The 26,797-nt window shown below is 35.5% G+C and overlaps 1 protein-coding gene across 7 annotated transcripts in view; it reads right to left on the bottom strand.

Moving 5' to 3' along the window:
• The window catches only part of CCSER2 (coiled-coil serine rich protein 2), a 120,600-nt gene that overhangs the window by 58,151 nt on the left and 35,652 nt on the right, over positions 1–26,797 (bottom strand). For 6 of the 7 annotated variants that reach the window (XM_051982361.1, XM_051982362.1, XM_051982360.1 and 3 more), the window contains 3 exons: positions 12,811–12,901; positions 4,225–4,387; positions 844–1,039 (listed from right to left, as the gene is read on the bottom strand). In XM_051982361.1, the coding sequence (XP_051838321.1) occupies positions 844–1,039; positions 4,225–4,387; positions 12,811–12,901 (450 nt within the window). Of the gene's footprint in view, positions 1–843; positions 1,040–4,224; positions 4,388–5,108; positions 5,251–12,810; positions 12,902–26,797 lie in introns of those variants that run through there. The other variant, XM_051982365.1, reaches the window with a different exon arrangement.

The raw sequence follows: 26,797 nt of genomic DNA, 5'->3' as shown, positions 1-26,797 counted from the left end.
AAGACGCCTGACCATCTGTTTTTTCTTCTGTACCCCAAGGACCAGGAGACTGTTCCATCTGCTTTGCAGCTGAAACCTTGCCTGTGTGTTGTCTCCCCCATTAGAATCAGAGCCCCCTGACAGAAGGCATGGCTTACTTTTCCATTTGTATCCCCCGTAAAGTGCTTAATACATGTTTCTTTCATTCATTCATCTAGCAGAATCCTCCCCTTTACTTCTAGTTCTGATCCAAAGCATTCCCTATCTTTCCCCTACTACAAGTGCCAAACATCATCTACCATGCTGGAAACTGATGAAACAGGATCACCCAGTTGGCAGACATTCAGAGAGAAAGATATCTCTTTATTAGATTATACTCTATGCAATCTGCTGTCCTAAGCCTGCCAAGAAACCATTTTTCCTGTTGGATGGACTTTCCTCTTACTATTTGGGAGTGAAAGGATTCTCTGGGGAGACAAGTAGAGAAAAAATAACCATCCAGCACAATATTACTATGAAGTTTGGGCATTATTAATATTATTATTAATAATTAATTATTAATATTATTATATAATATAATATTATTATTAATAATGTTATGCAAAAATGGGATGTAGTAAGGGCAACAAGGTGCAGTATCTTTATAATCTTTTATTTTTAACTTTATCACACATGTTCTATAAAAATTTCTCATGTCTCTACCTTTCACATTTATTTCAAATAATCAAAAACTGTAGATATAATTCTTATAAGAAATGTAAATGCATACTTCTGAAATAACAAGAAAAACGAACCATACCTATAACTCATGGCTAGTAGGTATTTTCCTGGTGCTATAATTTTAACCATTTAATTCACACTGACCTGATGCAGCAGACGTTTCAGCTTAAGCAACTGGGTTTTTACAGCAGTGCAATCCTGGACCATGTGCAGAAGAGTCATTTCATCCAGCATCACAGTGTGTTCGGGTACATCTACCAACATCCGAGGACCCTGGTAAAGACTGCTTCCCCTGTAGCTTTCAAAATGACTCAGAGGAGATTCCCTAAAGGGAGATCCTCTGAAAAAAAGAAAAAAATTTTTTCAGCATAAAAATGTGGTTTGAGTAGGATTACAAATGGATACCAAATAATTTCTAGTTACTATAAGGCCTTTGTAACTGTTGAACCCTTCTCTCCATTAAACATGTTAAATTTGTGTGACTGAGGCAAACAATCACAATAATTTAAGAAAACACATGCTAGAATAGAAGCAAAATCTCTCCAAGGAATTTCACCTAAAGCTTTCCTTTTATAAAGAGGTTCTTTCCTTCTATTCAAACACACCCATACTCCACTACAAATATAGGCCATGTTAAATTTTGTTATAGGCACACTGCTTTAAGCCCTTCAATCTTGTCTTCCATCCTCTTTAAGAATCTCCATCTCACTCCAGAACCTGCCATTTCTACCCTCGCATATTTATTTATATCCTCCAAATGAAATGTTTTTCTTTTTGCCCCAACTCTGCTTGTATAATTACCTACATTTCAAGTTTAATACAAATGTTATCTCTAGCATTAAAAACTTTGTTCTGATTCCCTTTAGTTAGGAATAGAAGTCTACTTTCCTGTAGATATAGAACTTGATACTATGTTAAAGGAGTGCTATTTCTATGGATGTCTTAGCTTTTCTGATAAACAGTAAACCTAATGATAACAGAGCTCGTATCTTATTCTTTGCAACTTCAGAGTTTGCCTTTAGAAAGCAATTAGGAAATACTTGCTAAATGAATGGAATCATTCGGTTTAAAGCTGTACGGAAGTTAATTAAATTGAGGGCTTAAAAAAAATTGGGAGGTCCTTTTTGACTTTGGAGATAATCATTTTATTGCTGTTGGAAGGGCTGAGTATCCAGATGATAAGAGATAAAGAAGAGACTGGACCAGTAAGAAAGTAAAGGCAACATGCAGAGACAATTCATTCTATAATCTTGACCAAGTAAAACAAATAAATAGGATGATACATTAGAGGGGGCAATAGAAAGGGACAGGGTCACCAAGCCAGCATGTGTCAGAGGCTAGTCCTGAGCCAATTCTCAATGATACTGAGGTTTGCTCTCCACCCAGGACAGCACTGCTCTGCCTGGTTCCATTCCTCAGGATAAGCTTGGTACCTAAAATCTCAGCTGCACACTGACTGGGATAGGCAGAGCTTTGCTCTGATACACCTGCTTCCAGGTTGTGTTCACAACAGCGATCTGATGACTGAGATGTTAGGACAGTCAGGAGAGTCAACAAGGTTAAGGAATTGTGAAGACAAGGAATAGGACACAAAGACAGCTTTAAGATGAGTTAAAAAAATTTCCAATTTCTGATATTCAGTGTATGCAGAGGAATTTTTCTATTGAGTTAATAGCACAGCTGCTAGAAAAGCTAACACAATTTTAGGCTTACAATTCATTAACACGAGAGTACAGTGATCAGATTACATCTCATTTTTGGTGCCACATTGTTAAGAGTCATCACTAAATAAGATCCAAAATAGGGTAAACTAGATGCTGAAAGGTCTAAAAACTAAGTCAGTTGAGAAAAAACAATGGAAAATGAACAATGGCCAATAGTAGAAGGAACTGCCTTAGGAGTACTTCAAAATACTATATAAACATACATGATTATTTACTTCTCTGTCACTGAATATATTTAAGCAGAGACTATACAGACATCTGTGAAGAATTTTGAATAAAAGATTCCTGAACTTAGAGGCACAGGCTGGATTAGATGTGACTTCTAACGCGAGGTTTTCATTAGGTAACTATGCTCCCTACAAATGAAGAGGGTACATACACATACCTACTGCTAAATTGTCTCAAGAAGCTAAAAAATGCATGCCTACATATCCCAGAGAATGGAACTTTCAGGCACAGAAAATGTGCTTATTTATTTAAAGAACATTAAAGCATCTCAAGTGTGTCCTGCCATATTTTGTGCTTTAAGTGACTAAATTTTCGTTGAAATTGAAGCTCCTATGATTTCATCAGTGTAATGTCCTGGAGAGGAATTCCTTCTAGAGACCAGACCAGCTGTTACCTCGGGTTACCCAGCCGTTATGTTTCAGAGACAAGACTTGAACTCAGTTCAGAGACATCTATAATCTTTAAGTGAGACACAGCAAAAGGAACTCTATCTTGTAAATAAAGAAGAAAAAGATGATAGGAACTATTTTAAAATCAGAGTCTTGAGCTATCATGTGGAGAGCAAATTAAAAAAGATCCTGCCCTTCAAGAAAAATAGTTTTTCCCATTACACATTATCACCTTTCACTTCATACAGTATACTGAGTTAACAGTATATTGAGTTAATTTATAGCTGTCCATAGAAAAATTTCAACTCAATAAGAAACAAACAGCCTATAACACTCATTCCATATTGTTGTCATGAACTATTCAAGATCTAGCCTGGCTCTGCTTAGAAACCCCCAGACTCAAATACTTACTAACTGTGTGATCCTGGAGGCATTTAACCTCCCAGTACCTCCCCCTTCCCTTATCTGTAAAATGCAAATAGTAACAGATGATCACTGTAAAGCATTTAGTACAGTTCCAAGCACATATTAAATACTATATAAATATCAGTTATAATTATAATAATAACATTATTATTATTATTAATATCCAACTAGGGGCAGCTAAGTAGTGCAATGGATAGAGCACTGGACCTGTAGTCAGGGGGACCCGAGTTCAAATCTGGCCTCAGACAGTTAATACTTCCTAACTGTGTGACTCTTGGCAAGTCACTTAACTCCAATTGCCTCAGCAAAAAAAAAAAAAATAAAATAAAATAATAATAATAATAATAACCAACTAGTTGGGCTGCACGAATATGATTTTTTTTTGGCCATAACAATGCACTGACAAAATACAGATTCATGAATTTATCTTTTAAGAAAAAAAAAAAACTCTATAGAAATTACAAATGAAAAATTAAGTTAAGGATGTTTCAGAGTTTATTCCTAAAGTCTACATTTTACTATGGATAAAAATCTGTGATGAAGCTAATCAAAAGGGGATTTAAGCTATAAAGACTAATAGAGGGAAGTGATAAAAAAATCCTACTCCTAGTTTTACATCAACCACCACTGGTGCTTTGACAATAGAATGTTTTGTATGCCTCCAAAAACCTGGCACACAAGTGTGGGGAATAAAAAGTCATTGTGCACAATTTCTCTGTGTATACTAACAAAGAAGTGAGCTAGCAACAGGCTTCTACCTGCTCAGGTCCGTTTTCCCATGTTGATGATAGCTGTCACTGTGGCTTAGGCGGTAGTGTTCTTGGCCACTCCATCTCTGGGCTGGCCTTTTCCAAAAGCCTTCCTGATGCTGTCGAACATTTCTGTCCGATCCATCAAAGCGGTTCATATTGTCACACTCCACTAGACAGATTCAAAAATATTTGTTATTCACATTTATACATACTACATAAAGTAATAAACATATACAGTCTGTTAATCACATGCTCCTAAAAACATCCACCAATTCTTTGAAAAATATGAAGATTTTCTTTTAAGTAATCATGAGATAAATTACATTTTAACAAGTAGGGGAACATTGAGGGGAGAAAGCAATAATAATACAAGTTTCAGTGAAGACAAAATTTGTACTTTACAACTGTGAAAGGAACGTTTTGAATTAATTTCTATAAGACTTTTATACAAAAATTATTATTCTCAAAATGAATGTTATACACTTTAAATCCCAGTGATAATCCACCCCCCCCAAAAAAATTTGCTATTATCATTGCTAACCTTTCTGATTTCTGAGAAAAAAAATCAAAGAAAAGAAAAATATCAGATGTCCTTACTGAACAGAAGCAAAGAATCACTTTTCCTACAAATGAGACAGATGCAGGCTCACCTTAATTTCTGAATAAATCCCAAAAATTAAAGAAAAAAAAAAATCAGACTCGCATTTTTAGAAGTAAACTGCTTCCCTGTGTCTCTGTTAACTTCCTAGTGCAAACTGTTTGGCAAGTCTAAAAAGCCACTGGAGACAAAGCCAAAACTTGGCTCCAACAGCACGGCTCACTCCCTGGAATCCCAGCCCCACAAATATCTACCAGCTCGACACAAATGCTTAAGTTTCTCTTTCACTCACCCGAAAATTTTTTCCTCACATATTTGGCCACTCAGTGAAAAAGTTGCTTTGTCCCGGGACAACATTGTGCTGCTCTGCTGCCTACTCAGCCATAGTGGCCCGGCCGAGCCTGATAAACAGGCCTTCCTTCCTGCTCAGTTCCCAGCCTGCACACATTGGGAAAGGAGCCCAGTTTACCCTGTGACTCCAAACTACCATCTTCGCCCAGGGCTTACATAGTTGTGGAGCGAGGACAGCTTCTAAAAATACAGCTAACCACCGTCCCAGACTCGGCCACGCAGAGGCAGAAAAGCTTTCTCTACTTCCGGGAGAGGAGTGATCACAAGTGGCTTCATCCACAAGCCAAAACTTCTGACTCAAAGGCTTGTCAGTGAGATCTTAGGATCAACTATTTCTTAAATGAGCTGGAACAGTAACTTCTCGAATTGAAGGGCAATTAAATCAGAACACTGTAAACAAAAAAGGAAGACTTTGCCCTCAGATGGAAGTATTTTATAGTAACTGTAAAAATGATAAAGTGCAAACACTCAGCTCATTGAGTATTCAAAAAATAGAAAAGATAATGATGTGTACTGAAGTAATCTTTCAAATAAATACAAAATGGTAATAAAGGGCATTAAATATATATAACTTTTAGGTTAGCCTTTGAAGGGGAGGGAGGAATCCCTTAAATGAGGAATCATTATACAATGGACTTTCCTACAAAGTTATTTATATAAATCAAACTATTTAAATATTGTGTTCAAACACAGTAAAAACTCATTATTTAGATTCTCCTAATTTGGAATTTGAAATTGTTTTGGGTGTTGGACTAAAGTTAACTTTCATAAAAGTTTTATGAAAAAATAAATTTAAAAAAGGGGAGGAGGTGTACCATTAGAAAGCAGTGGGCAGGATCTCCAGTACTGTCTCTTCCAATCTCTATAATGAGAGAATTTTTAAGTCTTCTGCTCTAATATTCTATGACAGTGAACAAGTTAATAGTAAAAACCTAACCACAAGAAAATTGAAACTCCCTCAGAAAATAATTTTTGATCAATTAAATATGAGGCTGACAAAAATGTAGAGTGCCACAAAGTAGAGAATAAATAAAAGTTTTAAAATATCATTAGAGCTATGCAGTAGGCTTTTTATTAAACTAATAATTTTTCAACAACAAAAACCTTCCTCTTCCTCCATTTCCACTGGCAAAAGAAAAACCTTTATAACAAATAAACAGTAAGTAAAACAACTTCCTGCGTTGGTAATATCCAAAAAAAAGGTATATCTTATTTGGTACCCTGAATTTATCACCTGACAGAAAATAGGCAGGATGCCACAGAAGACATCAGTTCTCTTAAAACTAACCAGTCATAGGATTGCCCAAACAACCCAACTTCTTCAAATTGCTTCTCTTTCAATGTTATTAGTTTTTTTTTGGTTAGGCAACTGGGGTTAAGTGACTTGCCCAGGATCACAAAGCTAAGAAGAGCTAAGTGTCTGAAGCAGCATTTGAACTCAGGTCCTCCTGACTTCAAGGCCAGTGCTCTATCCACCTTGCCATCTAGCTGCCCCTTGATCTTATTGTTATGCTATATATATTATTCTCTTGGTTCTTCTAACTTCAGTTTACTTAAATTTATGAGTCTTCCCAAGTTTCTCCAAAACTGTCCCTTTCATTATTTCTTACAGCACAACAGTGTATTCATATATCATCATTTGTTCGATCATTCCCCAATAACAGATGGGCACTCCCTGAATTTTCAGTTTTTGTCACTACTAAAAAATATGTTATAAATATTTTTGTACATATACATCTTTTTTCTCTTTGATCTCTTTGAGGTATAAATCTAGTGGTGGTACTGATGGGTCAAAATTCTTTTGGCACAGTTCTTTCAATAAGTTTTTGGCCCTCATTCTAAATTGTTTTCTGGAACGAATGGACAAACTGACAGCCTCACCAAAAGTACATTACTGTTGACTTTTTTCCAGAAGCCCTCCAACTTCTCTCATATTTCTTTATATCAACTTTGCTAGTCTTTTTGGTATGAGAGAAGGTTGCTATAATTTGGATTTCTCTAATTATTAGTTATGTGGAGTGTTCTTTTCATGTGGTTATTGATATTTACTCTATTTGACCTCTACTCTTTGAGTCAAGGACAGGAGAAGGTTATGCCACTATGATGCTTTTTTTTTTTTTTGGATCATTACAATAATAATAGCTAATATTTATGTACTGCCTATTATGTGCCAGGGAAGCTAAGTGCTTTAGAATTGTTATCTCATTTAATCATCATGATGACTCAGGGCAGGGGTGGGAAAGAGGTGAAAGAGACAGGAAAGAGAAAAGATGCTTTTACTATTCCATTTTATATATGAGGATATTGAGGCAGAAGTTAAATAATTTACCCAGGATTACAGAGCTGGTGTCTGAAGCTAGATTTGAACTCAGACTTTCTGACTTCAGATCCAGTGTTCTATCCAGTTTACCTCATTTTTAATTTTCATTATTTTTGTGAGATCCATTATTTCCATATTCCAAATTATTCCACATTTTTTTCCATATTATTCCATATTCCTCTTATCTTTATTGTTACTAACCTATGAATCATCATTCTCACCTGTGTTTAGTACCTTTCTACTTGCAGTGTTCATCTCTTTGTCGTTCCTTGGCAAGTAGGTGGTATAATGGATAAACGACTAATATGTTGAACACAACCAATGATTAATAAATGCTTGTTTCTCCTGCCATCCTTCTCAGAGATAATTCTACGTTCATGCTGATGATCCAAGCAATTTGTTCTCTTAATTCTTTAATCCAAATGACTTTTTACTCCCTTCTTTTTCTCAAAATCCCTTTTACCTTTCCTATACCCACTCATTTATCCTAAAAGCATTCTTCACTTTTTTAAGTCTTTCCTAAGACATCCAGCCTCAAGTTATTCCTAGTCTCTCAATTCATGTCCCCCAATATGGTTCTGCATACACTGATACCCTATATGTGACCCCATGCTTTACCCAGAATTCCTTATTCATCTTTCTGACATTCTTGTCAATCTTCATTCTGCCTTTTACTTTAATCTGTACACACCCCTCTCTCCCTCTCTTTTTCTCTCTGTCTCTTAATTTTTAGCCTCTCACTGATCACTGGCTCCTGCCATTCCTTCTAGAACTCTCCTCTTTATAGCCCAAAGCCTAGAAAAAGACAGCCTCACCTTTTTGTCTCAAATCACTCCATCCCACTGAAACTACTTTCTCTTAAGTTATCAAAGATTTCTTAATTGCTAATTCCAATAGTTTTTTTTTTTTTTCTGTATTCTCATTTTTCTTTAACTCTCTGCTTCAGACATCATTACTGATCACACTTCTATGTTTATCCTCTTGCCTTTCTGGGAGTTCATGACCCATATCCCTGTTTCTCCTTCTACCTGACATTTCTTTTGCAGGATCATCATCCCTATATAACCTCCATATGAAGATTCAATTCAGGTTTTTGATGTAGATTATATTTGCTCTACATACTCTTTTGGTGATCTCATCAGTTTCAATGGTCCATGTGGACCACCCAAATTCCCACTCTCTCTCCTCAGACACTTCACCAAGTATTTAATGGATATCTTCAGTGGCTATCCCACAGGCACCTCAAATTCAACATATCCATAACAGAACTCACTGCTTTTCTCCCTAAACCACTTTCCCTCATAGGTACCTCCATTTGTTCTGCAGCCTCCCAGGCCTTTTAGTCAAGCAGATTTGTACTTCCAGAGTCATTTACAATTCTTCATTCTTCCTCACTAATCATATTCTATACAAGCTTGCATGTTTTATCACCATGACATCTATTTTATACTATTCTTTTCATCCACACAACTATGAGAGTCTAGCCCATTACAAAAGCTTATTAAGCAGCCTCCCTGTCACTAGTGTCTTTCCCCTCCAATCCATCTTCCACAAAGCTGTAAAAAGTACAGATATGACCAAGTCAGGTCTCTGTTCAAGAAGTGTTAATTCCCTATTGACTCTCATACAAAATATAAAATCTTCTAAATGGCATTTAAAGTCCTTCATTGACTCAAATCTCATTTTCTATACTTATTTTACTTGATATGCTCCACATTCCAGAAAAAGTGGCTCTTGGCAAGGATGGTATCTATGTGATAAGGTCTGGTAAAAATGTTATCTGTCTAGAAATTTGCAGGCCTCTAAAACTTTAAACTGAAAAGGAATTGAAAGAGAAAAAACTGCCTACACATCTCTACCACCTCAATAATTATTTAATATCGACCCCAAGGATTTATCATACATAGAATATGTAGCTATAATAGCTACATATTAGACAGCAGCTATAATGCAGAAGGAAAAGTAGGAGAAGATGATCAGTTATTCACAAAAAAAGGGCGAAAAATGAATATCGCAGGCAAAGGATTTCTGTATTAAAAATGCTAAGAAAGGGTAAACAAATTTAAAAGAGTTATTTCACGGAGGCAAATATGACTTTAGAAGCATGCAATTCCATTTTTAATTATTACTGATAACTAAGATTCATGCAGCACTTTAATATCTGCATGGCATTTTTCAAAAATTATTTTATTCTTACAATAACCTGAGGAACTAGATGCTAATTATTATCCACATTTAACAGATAAGGAAACTGAGGCAGGCAGTGTTACAGTTATTGTCTGAAGACAAATCAGTCAGTCTTCCTGACTTGAGGTCCAGTGCTTTCTCCAGTGCGCCACCTAGCTGTCGCCGGTGGATTTTAAGAAAAATCACTGTACTATAAGGGGAAACTGATCAGGTTACAGGCACAATAGAGATCTTGGCATCTTAGTATGTTTGGAGAATGAAGGACGTTTAAACTGAAGAAGAGAAAACATGTGAGGACTCCCAAGGTCAGGATATGATAACTGTCTTCAAATATACGAAGAGCTCTAGTGGCTAAGTGTTTAGGACATTCAGCACAATTTCAATAGACAGAACTAATACCACTTGATGGAACACCAAAGGGAGGAGGCAGGCTTCAGTTCAATACACAAGAGTACTTTCTAACAATAAGAGCTATCTCAATATGTAAATGGGCAGTTCTGTAGGACAGTGAGTCCCTTGTTAATTATAATACTCAAAAAAGCAGATCTGACAGACATATTATAGAAGGAATTCCTTTACATGTCAAATTGGACCTCAAAGGTCTCTTCTAATTCTTAGAGTCTTATGATACTAGTATAGCATTCTTATTGCCTTTAAGTGAGAAGTAGTATTTTGCTGAAAGGAAATAAATAAAAATCAACAATAGAGGGAAAAAAAGAGATTAGAAATCCAACATATGCAAGTAGTTTATAAAAGTATTTTTTTTTTACTTGCTATAAAAAAACTTAATTATAAAATTCAAAACTCAATATAAAGATCAAACCTAAACACAGGATATATTCATGATCCTATCCCTACATTTAGGGATAATCATGGATATTTGCCTGACTTTTTCCTTCTTCCATTCTATAATTTGTATATGCATGTCACAAACCAAATATCACTTCTTAGAAGCAAAATGACACAGCCCCCCTTCAGTTTCCAAAGTGCTTCACATCAAGTCACATAATGGGAATACTCATAGACATTTCTGAAAAACTATAGTCAAGTCAAACTGGTTATTTAATGACATCCATCAGTATAAAAACTTCCTCTTAATTTTCTGTGTAACATCAGCTGGATGGCCTATAGAGGTCATTCCATAGAAAAAGTTCCTGCTTAAACCAGAAGAGCAGCTCTGAACATTTGGACCAGCTTTTGGTATATACAATTTGTCACTGAAGGATTTAAAGGGAAATGAAAAGTCTTCTAATTGGCTCTTGAAGCAAAGATGATTCAGTGGATAAATAAAAGAGATCAAGCTTCCTTTGCCTCTTTCTTTCCTGTAATATGCAGACCTATTTGGGGATGTGTCTGCAGTCATGGAAGGTTGCTGAGGTTACTATTCCTATTTCCCTACTCTGATTTCCACGCAGCTCTAAGCAGGCGCCCACTACAATACATGGTCTTGTCAAGACAATCCTGACCTTTGGGTTAGGGCTGCATCATTGAATTTCTTGGATAAGCAGGTCATAGAGCAACAACCACAAACTTTATGCAAATAGAATGTAAGACAGCAGTAGCAGCATTTTACTAAAGGTTTTGGGTACAGCAGGAGTACATGGAAAATTCATGAGGGAAGGGGCTGAACATTAAGCTCAGGAGGTCAATTTTGGATAAAGTGATAGCCCAAAGTAAAATTAAAATATCTCATCAGTAACTACAAATTGCTTTAGATACTGCAATTTTTCTTAACATAACAGATATCTCACTAAATTCCTGTTCATTATGGCACACTTGTGAGTTCCTTATGTTGGTTTTACCTGTCCTAAACCTGATTCATATTATACTTTGAAAAGTTTTATTACTCCCTCTCTCTAAGAAGAAGTGAACCATAGTGAATCATGAAATGAACTGTTCCTCAAGTTACCAATGTGAGGAACATAACCAGCCCGACTCCCATAATTAGAGGAAGGCTTCCTCGAGACTGAACCCAATCCAAACTACACACTTTTGTACAGAAAAAGGAGTGACACGGTACTCTAGCCTCTAGAACTCCAACTGAGTGGAATCTCATTATAAAATAGGATCTAGATAAACTTGTACTCTATCTATAATAAAATTATAGATTTCTTAGAACTACAAATCATCATACTAAATAATATAAAATTTTTCTTCAAATCAATATCCTATTCCTTTGAACCTCCTTCACATCTACTAGATGGGGATCCTCTCTTTGGCCTCCAAATTTTCATCCTGCCTGCTTCTCTGGATAAATACCATGGACTCCCCATAGTTGATTATATCTGAGAAGAGAACAAACTTCTGATATCTAATCTTTTTCTCAATTATGCTATTTACTCAGTAGCTACCCAACTTTCTAGGCTTTTTATAAGACTCAACCCTTTTTCTGGCTAGTGAAACCTCAATGAAGGACCAGTAACTCCAGGTTCCTTCCCAAAGTCCATTTGTAAATAAGAAAGAATGAAAACTATATATGTCCTTAAACCCAGTAGCCCAATTAACTACCTTCCATTCTACCTAGAATTCTATCCTTCTCTCAATCAAGACATTCAGACTTAAAGGATTTTCTTTTCCACAGAAGCTAAGAGTATCTTCATAGATTGGAAAGGGGCAATTCTCTCAGCACTTTTATTCTCAGTATCACTGTCATATGAACACCATGACTCACAATAGGTCAAAAGAGATTTCAATGGAAAGTAAGCATATTTACAAATATATGAGTAACATATACTGAGTAACATCTACTCACTAGTCTCTATTTAATTAAACCAATTTATTAATTTCAGTTAAAAATTAATCTATTTTGAATCATTAATGATAATTTAGTCAACCAAATTATTAATGCAGAGCATTCATAAATATTAAGCATCTACTCTTTGCATGTATTATCTCGTTTGATCCTCCCCACATGAAGTGGGTACTACAATCTCTATTTCAAAGTTAAGAAAATGAAGGCAGATAACAGTTAAATGATTTTCCCAGGGTTACACGGCAAGTCTCTCTATCTTCCAGGCCTGTGCTCTATCTATTGTAATACTTTGCTACCTAATGTAGAGAATATATGATGTTAATAAGGTTTCTAAGAAAGTGATGCTTAAATAGTTCCCCATATGGTAATACTTTCCCCACTAACCATTTTCAAGGGGTGCATCCTCAGGTAGGTCCACATCAAGCATGAGATCATCATCTTCCAGGTCACATGAGTCAAGATTGTTCAGGATATCCTACAAACACAGATCAAAAGAAGTGAGAAAAACATCATGGATTATTCCAAAATAATTTGGAAGAAATCAGATTTGTAAAACAGCAACACTAACAACTAGTCTTCTTCAGGACTAATATATACAGCTATAATATATTTTACCAATATAAAGTGCTTGGTTTATAATTTTTTTTGGCTAAATTCGACTTTTCTTTTAACATTTTCACTCTAATGTAACTAAAGAAGAGAAGCCATTATGATCCTATGAGTGATGGAAAGCAGATGGTTACAATGAGAACTCAGGATACAGAATCAAAAGAGACTCCCTTTAATTCAATTAAACTAAATGTTTAAGTGTCTACAACATGAAAAGTATCATGACAGGGATAGAAAGACAAGAATGAAACAATTTCAACCCTGCAGGAGCATATCTTCTATTAGGGGATATAATTCATATACCAGTATAAAAAAACAACAGTAGTTTCAAGAAAACAGTTAACAATTAGAAAACAGAAAAAAGCTGTGTGAAGTAGCACCTGAGTGTGCTTACAAGGAAGTTGGAAATTTTAAGAGGCAGAGAAAAGGATAAAAAACAAAACAACATTTTCAGAATCCCAGAAGTTTCTGGGAGTATAAAAACTGCTGCACAGACCTGCAAAGAATAATTTTTATTTTTGCCAACAATTGGCTAATTCTTTGCACAAACTACAGATTGTTTTCTCTAATAGAAAAGGGGTTAAAAGATCAAAGGAATGCACTCGGGGTTTTTGAAATAATTGAAAAAGGAAAACTTTTGAAAAAAACTTAAACAGCAACAAAAATATTAACCTGATAAATTAGCAGGTGGAAAAATCTGACTCACAGAAAGAAGGAAAGTAAAAGTGAATTTTGCATCTAACTAATAAGCATGAAGTTCTTCAATTGAGGGGAGAGGAGAACCCTCTGACAAGAAAGCTTCTTATTCCCCAGAAAATACTTATGAGAATTCACAGAAGCCCTTCAGGAGATAGGAAATCTCCTCCTAGTCAAAGGATAAAATACAAGTAATGATGGTGAGTAACCCCTGACTCCATGCCGCAATATAGCAAAGACAAAACCAAACTGTCTTTCTTCAGGATGTGAGAAAGAGACTCCCCAAATTGTCCCAGAAGACAGCCAAGACCTGGCTCCTGCTGATTCATGGGAAGATAAAAGGTATGGCAATAGGTATCCAGAAAAATATCAGAGATTATGAAGCCCTCGGGCAAGAAACCAACGATTTTAGGAACATTCTTGATGTCATCTCTGCTGCCAATTGAAGGTAAAGGACTTCAGAAGGAAAAGACAATATCGGGATGTAAATATTTAAGTGAGAAGACTGTGTCTGTGACAAGAATTTAAGTTTTTGGATTATGCCTTAAATACAGGAATCAGGGATTCCTCTTCCTACCCTAGAACTTTCTTGCTCCGCCCCTCTCCATTCTCCAGCCCCCTAGATGTTACCTCATCTCATACTCACTCTCTCTTCCTGCTACCCATTCCTACCCTCCATCCTCTCCTCTCTCTCTCCTGAAATTACTTGTGAGAAGCTGAATTTGACAGTGGGAAGAGCTGGCCCCAGAGTCAGGATGCCTATTACATGCACACACATAATATGCCGTGGTCTGAGGCAGAGCTCAGGAACAAGCACTCCTCTGGATTAGCCAAGGGAGAGTCTTTCCATCACCAATGAAATCACAAGTTTGGATTAAAAAATCTTTATTTTTATTTACATACTTGTGCTAAAATTCCCCAGCAGAATATAAGGTACCTGTTTTATATTGGCTTTTATATACTACAGTTCCTAGCACAATGCAAACATATCTAAAAATGTTGGATGAATTGAATTAAAAGGCAGAAAAAAACATATTTTCCTATAATCTAATGAATGTGTTGGAGAGTCAAGAAGAGAGGGAGAAAAGGGGAGTGATTTATTAAGAGTCTACTATGTGCCCATTATGCTCAAGCTTTACAAATACTCTATTCTCATGTAATCCTAACAACAAACAACCTTGCAAGGTAAGTGCTATTATGAATTGAGAAATCTGCAAATGGAATGGAAGCATGGAGTAAACTAAACAATTCAGATGGCAGAGCTGGCAAAACAACTCAATATTTTCTTCTGCTTTCTCTACCAAGGGAGAATGATTTGGGGGTAGAAGTGAACAAAAATTGTTAGCAAGGAAATAATCAAGCTCTACATAAAGAATACCTAGCTACTTGTAATGAGTAAGTCAGCAGATCTTAAAAACCATATTCCAGAATACCAAAAGTTTAGTTAACAGATGAGATTACTCAACGACTATCAGTTATCTTTTATCTTAAAATCATCAAAGCATCACACACTCAAAAAAAAACAAAACAAAACAAACAAAACCAGAACTTATGATACTTCTATTTTAACTTCACAGCTTTACTGTATGAAACTTAGTAAGCTCCTTTCCTATTTATTTCATGTTAATATTTTTAAAGAAAGTAACTTTCAGAAAATAACATATCATTTGAAATTTAACTCAATAAACATTATTAAGCAACTACTACATGTAGCATGTTATGGTAGACAAAAAAAAGTCCTTAAATTACAGAGATGAAAGCAGAATATTACATATATATGGTCAGACTCATGCTTTAGAAAGATCAGTTGAATGAAAGATGAATTGGAGAGCTGAGAGACTTGAACCAGTAAGACCAAGCAGCTGGCTATTACAATAGTCCAAGTATGAGATGATGAAGACCTAGTGGACCAGGGAGGTGACAGTGTCCAAAAAGAGGGGGTACAGGCAAGAGATATTACTAAGTTAGAAACGACAGGATTTGATAATTGGTTATGAGCACACATATGCTATAATTATGAGTGACTAAGAGGGTAGTGGTATGCTTGATAGAAAAAGGAAAATTAATAAAAGGAAAGAGATGTGAGCAAAGGGAAGGAAGAAATAAGTTAAGTTTAGGAGAGCTGTGTTTGAGATGTCTATGGGATATCCGATTTTAGATCTCTAAAAGAAAGCTGGAAATGTTACGTTAGAAAACCAGTGTGTGTAATATGTTTATCAGTCACTTGGCTAAGGTCCTTTGGACAGTTCACAGATGATAAAAACTAGGGAGGACAGCTAACAGGGCATGACAGAGTCAGGATGCCAATGGATTATGACAGGCTAGAACATTGGATTTCAAACCAGTTTCATCTAATTTATGATGATATGAAATTCAATAGAAATAAATAGAAAATCTTATAGGAAGACACAAAAAAGCCCTATTTCATAATGTGGAGCAATTGTTCTGAAAAAGTCATGGGAATTGTGGTGGGCTGCAAGTTCAATACAAATAGACAGTTTGATGTGGCAACCAAAAGGTAATGCGACCTTAAAGGCCTATGCTTCTAAGGACAGGCAGGAGGTGCTTCCATTATCTTCTGCCTTAATTGCATTCTCTGCAGAATTGCCTTCTGGTTTGGGCACCACAGTTTAAGGACATTGGGGTTGGGGGCAGTGTATCCTAGACATAGGAAAAAACAAGGAGAATGGTTTTCCTAATAGTTGACGTATGCTGATTCTCAGAATAATTCCAATCATGTAACTATGACCAGTTTCCTCTACTTATCTTGTAACTTACTTGTCCAAAAAGTATTTAACAGGAAGTGCTCAGGGTTAAATCCTGACGTGGCTACTTACAGTCCCTACAAGCTGGATCGAGTTCGGTTCAGCTTCTCTAGGTACCAGGTTCCTCATTTGCAGCTAGGACTAGACAATCTCAAAAGTTCCTTTCAGCTCAAAAGCCCATTATTCTTCTATGAATTATTTTATTCGCTCGCTTATCAAGTTAAAGATCTGAAGCATTCTCTGAAAGAGGTGTTTATTTTTCTCTTCTCTTTAAATCATTCCATAAGGTATTATTAATTGATAAAACTCTGCATTTTATTTATATATGAGTTGAACTCACTTTTCATGACTAAAGAAATATTTTTAAAATCAAAGAGTTAAGTTAAAATTCTGAAATCATCTAGTCCATTTTATAAATAGGGAAACCAAAAGTGAAAAAAGGTTAAATGACTAGTCCAATATGATAATCAGTATGTGGCAGGTCCTCTGACTTCTACATCTAGTTTCTTTCCATTTCTACCTTGCTAATAATTCTTTTTTTTCAAGTGGCTGGTATCCTATTACCAAAGCAACAAAATACAGTCTCTCAAGAGCCATACCAGAATGTGAATAATCAAATTGTTATAGATCTGATACAATCTTTTAAGAATAAAATTGGTTAAATATCTATCTAAACTGACTGAAACAAACATGTTACTGAATATAATAAATAAAACCTAATTTTCTGAGTATTGCTATTACTATTTCTTATCAAATATTACAATGCAAGTAAATAATAGCGTGCCACAAACAAAACTGTTCTTAAACATTCACTGTATATGCTTATAATTACTATGCAATAATAGGATCCAAACTATGAAACCTTTACCTCTTTCCTGCTAGTCACCCCCCATCCAAATTGGTAACATAATAATTCTTATCGATTTTTACCACCTTCAGCCTCCTTCTTTCTATTCTTGCCACCACCCAATTTAAAGCTCTCTTCACCTCTCACCTGGAGTTTTGCAGGAGTTCACAGATGGTAACCCCACCTTTATCATCTAGTGCAGGCAGAGGGATTTTCCCAACCCACAGTTCTGATGACATCAATTACCTGATTCAATATCTGCATTCTTTCTCCCACTGCTCCAAACTTCCAAGTCCATCATTCTTGGACCTCTATAATCTGGCTCCCACCCAATTTTCAAGTTTGAACTCCTATTGCTCATTTTCTATTAGCTACTGCCATCGAAGCTTCAAACAAGCAAGATCCTAGCCTTTCTTGCTCTGCTTTTAGTTTTGCACTGAAATGATCTGAAATGTACTGCTCTCATTTTCACTCACCTTTCTATTATTAAAAAGGAGAACAAGCTGAGTGGTGATTAAGGTCAGATTTTTAAAAAGTTATTAATATTTACTGTTATTATTAATAATAACAATAGTTAGTCTTTCTATAATCACTTACTACTATACCACCACCAGGCACTTTAGAAGTGCTAGCTTATTTGTTCCTCACAATAATCCCAAAAGGTAGGAGCTATTATCCCCATTTTACAGTTGAAGAAAATTAAGTAGGATAGAAGTTCTAAGTGACTTGTCCAAAGTCACACAGTATCTTAGGCTGGATTTGAACTCAGGCCTTCAAGACAGGTCTAGCACATTTTGTTTATTGATCCACCTTATCTGTCTCCAAAAAGAAGGGAAATACAAATAGGGGAAAATCATTGCATCACCTATTTCTGATAAAGATATTAATATCCAAGATAAGTAGGAAATTTATGTAAACATGACCAAGAATCATTCTCTAATAGGTTAAATGGTCTATAGACATGTCAACAGTTCTCAAAAAAATTTCAAACTATTTAACAGCTACATGAAAGATTACTATAAATCATTAAGCTAAACAAAACAACTTCCAAATTTTCACCTAACACTCATCAAATTGATCAAGATGATAAAAGATTAAAACAGTCACTCTTGGAGGGGATATAGAAAAACAAGCACTCTAATAAACACTCGATGCAGTGGGGAGTAGTATGACTTGGGGGAAACAATTTAGAATTATGCAAAAATGTGATTTAATTGTTCATTACCTTTGACCCAGATTCCACTGCTGGGCATGTGTCCCATGGGGTGCACCGTATGCCAAAATATTCCAAATATTTTTTTTTTCTTGGTGTGTGTGTAGAAGAAGAAATAGAAACAAAATGAGTGTTCATTAATCAAAAAACCTTTGACCAAAAATTATCTATTAAGTACTGAGAATACAAAGAATGGCAAATTCAGTACTTGCCATTAAGCAACGTTTACATATTCATGAGAAAAATAAAATATAAGTATTTAGGTTCATTAATGACAGGTACAAAATAATGGAAGGTAACAGAGGGAAAGGCTCTGGCATCAGGGGAGACAGGAAAACTCTCCTACAGAAAATGGTGTTTAAACAGAATTTCAGAGGAATTCAGGGACTTTAGAAACTGGGGTTAAAGAGGCAGAACATTCTGGACATGAAGGACAGTCAGTTCAAGGATAGAGTTGGGAAATGGAATGTCAGGAGGGAGAAAATAAGACACTAAGGAAGATTAGAAAGTAAAAGGGGCAATGATGTAGAGACTTAAATACCAAAATACTGATGCAGAGAACCCCAGATACATGATGCCCATGTATAAAACAAGCATGAAAATCAAAACCTTCTGATAATAAATCATAATTTCACAATTCCCACATTCAATTAAGAAGCCACATATGAAATCATCACCTATATCTAAACAGGCGGAAAATGAATGAATTCAGTCAAGGAGACTAAGAAGGAGCAAAAAAGTAGGAAGAGAACCAAAAGAGGTCTTAAAAACCAAAGAGGAAAGTATCCAGCAGGAGAAAGTGATCAAAAGTGTCAAATGTCATGAAATCACTAGATTTACCAATTAAAAAATATTCTGCAACTTGGAATAGAACAATATCAATTGAAAGATGTGGTCAGAGAACAGGTTGCAATAGTTTAGAAAAGAATGAGAAGAGCTAATGAAAGGTACTGTGTTGTTTTCTCAATTTAACTAAAAAGAGTAGTAGAGATATAGGATGACATTTAATAGGAAATGTAGGATAAAGTAAGAGTTTTTCTTTCTTTTCTTTTTTCTTTTTTCTTTTTTCTTTTTTTTTTTAAGTGTAAGGAAAAATGGTTATACTAGACAATAGAGAAAGTGACATGAAATAAGATGAGACGAGACTACAGGGGTTGGGGGTTACACCAGGGTACAATTTTTTGGAGTAATCAGAAGGGGATGGAATCAAAGATGCAGGTACAGGGGTTTGTCTTGACAGGGAGCAAAGCTATATCATTATCAGAAACTAAAGGGAAATGGGAACTAGCAGAGTATGATGTTAGAGGAATGTGAGATGAGAAGGGATGTAAACTCTTAAGAAATTATCTCCTTTTTTTGAGGGGGGGATGAAATACAAGGCAAGGTCATCATTTGAGTGGGTGGGTGAATGGGTAAATACTATTGGCCACTAGAGAAGGTACAAGATCCAAGATCTGGAATAGCAATTGTGGTAAGTGAACATAGAATCTATTAGGGAATAGTAAGATTACCTTGTTACCCTGAAGACACAGTTAAGATTAAAATAAATTTGTAGTGGATCGAATCACCATCTAGTTCTGTTTAGCAGTCCTAGAATAGAAACAAAGAGGTGGATGGTGGGAATAACCCTTGATGGAGCTTGTCAAGGCCTGGTGAGTGACAGGACAAGAGGAGAAGAGAAAAGAATAGTTTAGAACTGAATGGTTCATCAAAGGGTGGAGATCTGGAAGAGAATACTACAAAAGTAATTTAAGAAATTACTGAATCAGGGATTAAAGAGAGATTTAAAGATTAAAGATTTGAAAGATTAAAGAATAAGGTTAGACAGAAAGATGAAATTAGAAAAGATGATTATCAGTTAAAGGATGTAACAAATGTGCATGATGACAAAATTAATGATATTCTCTTGTATAACTAAAATGGAGTAAAGATGTGGCATGGGAATGGAACAGATTGTGGAATTGAGTAGACAGAAGTTATAAAGAAATATCAAACTCTATGTTGAAATCCTCTAAAATGAGGGCCTAGGTTAGAGTGAAAAGAGAGACTAGGAGCCAGGCACTGAATTCACTGAGGAAAAAAGGTTGGCAGGTATTAACTGCCAAGACATAGATTTGTTAATAAATTTAGATATTATGAACCTCAAAGAAAAAAAGGTGCAATAGTGGTAGAGGGAGAACATGGAAGCGACAATGGGGGGTAAAGTATTTCAACTCTCTGACCAATGAGTTGGGGATATGAAAAAATGTATAGTTAATAATCAAAAAGGTGCATGGATATATGCAATGTTATGGTGGTGGAGGTAGGGACAGTTCTTAAATAGTGTCAGAAAATTGGAATGAGAAAATATCAAATTGAAATAAAGTTTGATAATTATGCAAACAGGTATTCCAGAAGGCAAAATAACAGATGGGTAGATGTGAGACAAGACATACTGGGAGAGGCAAAAGGTTGACATGACTGGAAAAAAAGAAAAGAGGAATGGAGTTGTGGAATAGGGTTTCTTCACTGGTACCTGGAATTTACTTATCAATTGAGAAATTGTTGCATAAATCATAGTATAACATTGTGTGTAAAAGAACAAAATGAATTCAGGAAAAGACTGTTCAGAAAATTATCCAGAAAATTCAGCAAAACCTGAGAAAATTGTATGAACTAACACAAGGTGAACAAGTTAAAAAATCACGCGGGTTAACAACAATGTAAACAAAGAGAACAATAAAAGGAAATTGAATAATGTGTTATCACAACAACCAATTTTAGCCACAAGGAAATGCACCTCCTCCCTTTCATTAGAAAAGGTAACAACAAACATTTTAAGAAGATGTATCACTTAGTTTTGCTTCTATATATTTTTTCTTTGTTACAAGGAGAGACTCACTAATCAAAGAAGTATGGCCAGGAATGACTAATGTAAAAACAAAAAACATCAAATTTTTTTTAAAATTAGTGAAATAAAATCCAATCCATCTCCTCAAGGACAGCAAGGTACTAATAGCTCATAAAGTTTTCCTTAATAGTAGCTTTAACAATTTCTTTTTTACTGAATTGCTTATATTACATCTTTCCTAAATATTTATAATATTTCGATTTATATTATAGTCATATATATATGCTTCATCACACTAACTAGACTGTAAAATTCTTAAGAGCAGGAATTCCTATCTTATTGTGTCTGTGAGCATAAGCACCTAGCAGAATACCTTGCACACTGTTGTTATTGTTGTTTTGTCAATTAACCATGTACAACTAACTCTATGTGCTCATTTAAGCGTTTTATTGACCAAGACACTGCTGTTTGTCATTTCCTTCTCCAGCTTATTTTACAGATGAGAAAACTTAACAGGGTTAAATTACTATCCCAGAGTCATACAGTTGATATCTAAGTTTGGGATTTCAACTCAGGTCTTCCTGACTCCAGGATTAGCACTCTATACACTTAATAACTGTATGATGAATTAGATTTCACCATCATCATTTAAAAATGAAGAGGTTAAACTAAATGGTCTCTGAGAGGTACAGATCATTTCTAAAAATTTCCAACTCTCCAATTCCTCTACTATCAATCAATAATATCTTGTGCCTATTTTGGGTTGGGCCCTATGTAGACACAAGTTTCAAAGACAAAAAAGAGTCCCTGCCCCCAAGGGGCTTATATTCTCTCTGGAAACAACCTGCACAAATTTATATAAATACAAAAGACACATCAAATAACCACAAAGTAATTCCCTAATTTCTAGTCATCCAATATTCTCTCTTCCTTTAGGTAATAACTGCTCCTCAGACTGCTTTCCCATTCCTTATAATAGCACTTGCTCTGTTGATGTTCACCTCTGTTGATTCATCAAAATATTTTCCCTTGTAGTTTTCATCCCTCTATTAGGTATTAGGATGAAACCAATTAAGATTAAGAAACTTTTATTTCTAAGTAGGTACCAATCAAAAAAGTATGCCTTCATCCAAATAACTAATAAAAATACTGAACATAATTATTCTTCCAGCTGAACTCTGTGGACAATACACTAGAGACCTCGTTCGATTTTACATTATTCATCCATCAATATTCTGAGTCTCAGCCGGCATTAAGTTAATCAGATCAAGTTCCAATTTAAGGCAGTGTGGGAGAGACACTCTGGGCTACCAACTTCTTTCAGTAACACATATGTTATCACATATATAAAAAGTAGAAAATACCTGCTCCATTTATGGGTAAATCCAATTACAGCCTTATTCTCCTCTTACTTTACTTCTCCCTTACCATCTCCTAACCCCCAGTTTCCTACTCTGGGAAACTCTAGAAGAACAAAAATGTCAAAATATCAGCATATTGTGAAAGACAACAGACCCAGTGCTAGAGATTTGAAATTACTTCATTTTCTCTAACCCCAAATAGTTTCATTAACATATTATGCTTTCTACCTTAATAGTAGAACCTCTTTTAGGTTAGAGAAGTTAACAGAAAATTTCCTTACGTAAAAGATGAATTGGCCAACAATCTACTAATTATAAATCTCTAAAAATTGACAATTTTTGTATTATCCAACATAAATCTGAAAGCTATAAACCTGCAAACCCAGAATTTTATTGTGCCAGTGGCATAAGATGAACCCAGTATCTAATAGGAAGTTTTTATTATATCATTATTCACAGAAGAGATAATCTTTCAATATTTCTATAAGTTAAACACTACTTTCTCTCGTCCTAGGGAGTAAACAATGACTAATTCTGATGGATAGAGTGAGGAAATTAGTCCCTTTTTTTCAGTAGGGAGTCTTCCCATATGTTCATTTCAGATCTTTCAAGCAGTAAGAAGAAAGTTGAAATAATGACAATTAGTTCTTAATTTACTATAGCTTATTACCAGCATTAGGTGAATTGCTAAGTGTTTATATTATCTCAAAACAATAAAGTAGTACTTATTAAGCACCTACTATTTACAGAGTACTATAGATATAATTTAAATGAGAGATAATATTTCTCCTCATGGCATTCATATACTAATTAAATAAGTATGACACATAAAATAATTACAACACAAATTAGTGAAGAGAGAAATATAGGCGTTACAGGAGTCAAAAATTGTTATCATCTATAGAAAACACTTAAACCATTAAGGAGGATGTAACATTCAAAAGTCCAACAACATCCAACTAACTCCAAGGCTACTGTAAACCCTACCACTTCCACTAGTGTATGATTTAATTTATTAGAACAATTGCCAAAGGAGAAGGGAATAAAGCAAAGCTAGCCTGAACTTGTCTCAAAAATGAAGGCAACTGAAGGAATGCACCCATCAGCATTGTTAGAAGATCCAAAATGAGGATTCAGATAATTCATAGTGAGCTGGAAGGTGGTTATATTCAAGAGTTCTGAAAAGCCTTACACAACCTTAGAAGAGGAACTGAGAGGAAGAAGGAGATAGATTTCCTCTACCTTCATAACCTGCTAGGGACTTAAGAAGCTGAGTTGGAAGGCATGGGCAGCACAGGGTCAACAACCAATGAAAAAAAACAAAACTGAAAGGAAAAACCAAAAGGACAAAGCAAAAGAAAAGTCTTTGCAGAGAAGAGAGAGCTCAAGATGATCCAGGTGGACCAACGTAACCCTGTACTCCTATAGGCATCTCCAAAGAAAGGATTCAGGCTGAAACTATTGGCTATATCATACTCACTCCCAAATTATGACCTTTCCTCAACTTCCTTTCCCTGTGCCTATCCATAACAGACACTATAATATACTCTTCTCAAATTTCAGGTATCCTAATTTTGCATCAAATGAAATTACTAGAACACATAAAAAATTAAATTATGATGGAACTCAGCCCAAATGTTAGGAATTTTTGTAATTGGGGGCTTTGAGCTTGTGTTTGTACCAAAAAAAATTTAAAAATCAAATAAAAAAATTTTTTTTATCTCAAACAAATTCCAAAATACAACAGAAGAAAGGACAATGGAGGCCATCATATTACTACGAGGCTACAAAATGAGCAGAATTATTGCAATAAGGTTCAGGTCAGCCAGTTTTCAGTCATATGCAACACTGTGAACCTTTCTTGGCATAGGTACTAGAGTGGCTTGCCTTTTCCGTCTCCAGTTCATTTTATAGATGAAGAATTGATGCAAACAGGATTAAGTGACTTGCCCAGGGTCACACAGTAAGGTCTGAGGGCAGATTTGAACTCAGAAAGAGGAGTCTTCCTGATTCCAAGCCCAATGCCATCCATCTAGCTGCCCCACTGCAGCAAAGGGAGGCTAATTATATCTCCAGAAAGAAGGAAGCTAGACAAGAAAAACCTCATGCTCTAAACTACTCCCCACCTTCCCTGAAAAGATTATTAAAAAATCCTAAAAAGAATTTAGGAATACCTCTGTCCACCAGGGAGAAGGGAGCAGAAAGGATGAAGAACTGGACGGCAAATTCTCCTCTCAACAATAACATCCCTTCCTTATAATTCCTTCAACTAAAGTCCGATGACACAGTAAATTGATATAGCAGGGCCTACAGTCAAGAATATCTAAGTTCAAATCTGGCTTCAGATATTTAGTAGCTGTGTGAGCCAGGGCAAAACACTTCACCACTATCTAGCCCAGGTCCTGTGAAATGGTAATAATATTATCTACCTGCCAGGTTTATAGAATGATAGAATGAGATGAGGCTTATAACACCTAGCACATTAGCAGATATTTGGTAAACATTTCATTCCAAGGAGGAAAAAAAGAAAGAAATATTTATTAAATGCCAGCTAACATGCTAGGTGCTGTAGTGCTTTACAAGTATATTCAATACCAGGATGCTCAACAGCTCTTAAACCCCCAGAGTTTAATATGAAAATGTGATGAAATGCTCTTAAAATGTTCTCATTTCATAGATGAGGAAACTGAGGCTCAGAAAGTTGAAGCACCTAGCGTACAGTGACGCAGCAAGTAAGCTGCCCCCAGCCAGCCTTCTGACACTATGCCCAGAGCAGGCAGAGCGTACTTGCTTCCTCTCCAATCTCCTTCTTTCATTTAACTACTTAGCAAGTCCTGAAGACTCTCCTTCCACATCTTATCTCTGACATTCATCCCCTTTTCTCCATCTGCACAGCCACTACTCGCTTCCTCTTACTATCTAAAGGAGTAATTACAATATTTTCTTCATTTGTTTTTCCTCCTCCTTTTTCTTCCTGTTTCAAAATATCCTTCCAAGTGCTGTGCCTAGTACATAGTAAATGTTTACTTAATTCTTACTGACTGACTATCAAATGTTCAGGGCCTTGAAAACAGAAATACTTGATAAATATTTGTTGAACTGGATGCATGGAGTTTTTCTTATTACTCCTTTGTGACAAAGCCCCTGTGACAATAGACTCCTATTACCTGAACAAAACGCAGCATGGTGTAGAGGAAAAAGTGCTGGATTTGAAGTCAGAATCTGGGTTCAAATCACACCTCTGATACTTAGTTGTATGGCCATAGGTTAGGTCACTTAACTTCTTTGAGCCTCAGTTTCCTCATCTGTAAAATGGGGATAATTATACCTACAGTACTTACTCACAAGGTTATTAAGAAGAATAAATGGGATGTTTGTAAAGTACTTTGCAAACCTTAAAATACTACAAAATAATAATTGTGATTATAATTTTCAATATTAATCTTCAAATTTCTTAATATAGCATTCAGGTTCTACAATTCAAGTCAGCATATATTTATCAAATACCTACTAAGAATTAAACACTGAAAAAAATTTTTTTTTCATTTCTAATGACAGGATTTCACATAACACACGGCAAACACAAGCAAATTGAGTCCTAGCAATTAGACTCCTAGGAACTGAAGGAGGTAGACTCCTGAAGGAAGGGCTGTCTCAACTGATCTTTGAAGAAAGATAAGAATTTTAAAAGATAAAGATCAGAAGACAGAGAATTTTAGGAATGGAATACAAGAATAAGGAGCTATGTTTTAAAAAGTAGGTCAGATAGGTTAGAACCAATTTTAGAAAGCTTTGAATACTAAAAGGAGTCTGCATTTTATCTAAGAAGCAACAGAAAGTCACTCCCAGATTTTTGAGAAGGGAAGCAACATGTTCAGACATACCTTAGTAGCTATGTATAAAGAGTCAAAACAGAAAATACTGGAAGGATAGAGACCAATTAGAAGACTATTCTAACAATCCAGACAAAAGGTAATGGAGACAAATTAAGGTGCTGGCCATCTGAACTTTCACTAGATACTTACGTTTTAAATGAACTATTATCCATAA

This window comes from Antechinus flavipes, chromosome 2 (genome assembly GCF_016432865.1).
Source record: "Antechinus flavipes isolate AdamAnt ecotype Samford, QLD, Australia chromosome 2, AdamAnt_v2, whole genome shotgun sequence".
Lineage (NCBI taxonomy): Eukaryota > Metazoa > Chordata > Mammalia > Dasyuromorphia > Dasyuridae > Antechinus > Antechinus flavipes.
Note: the sequence above shows the minus strand (reverse complement) of the source record. Positions and strands in the feature narration are given on the sequence as shown.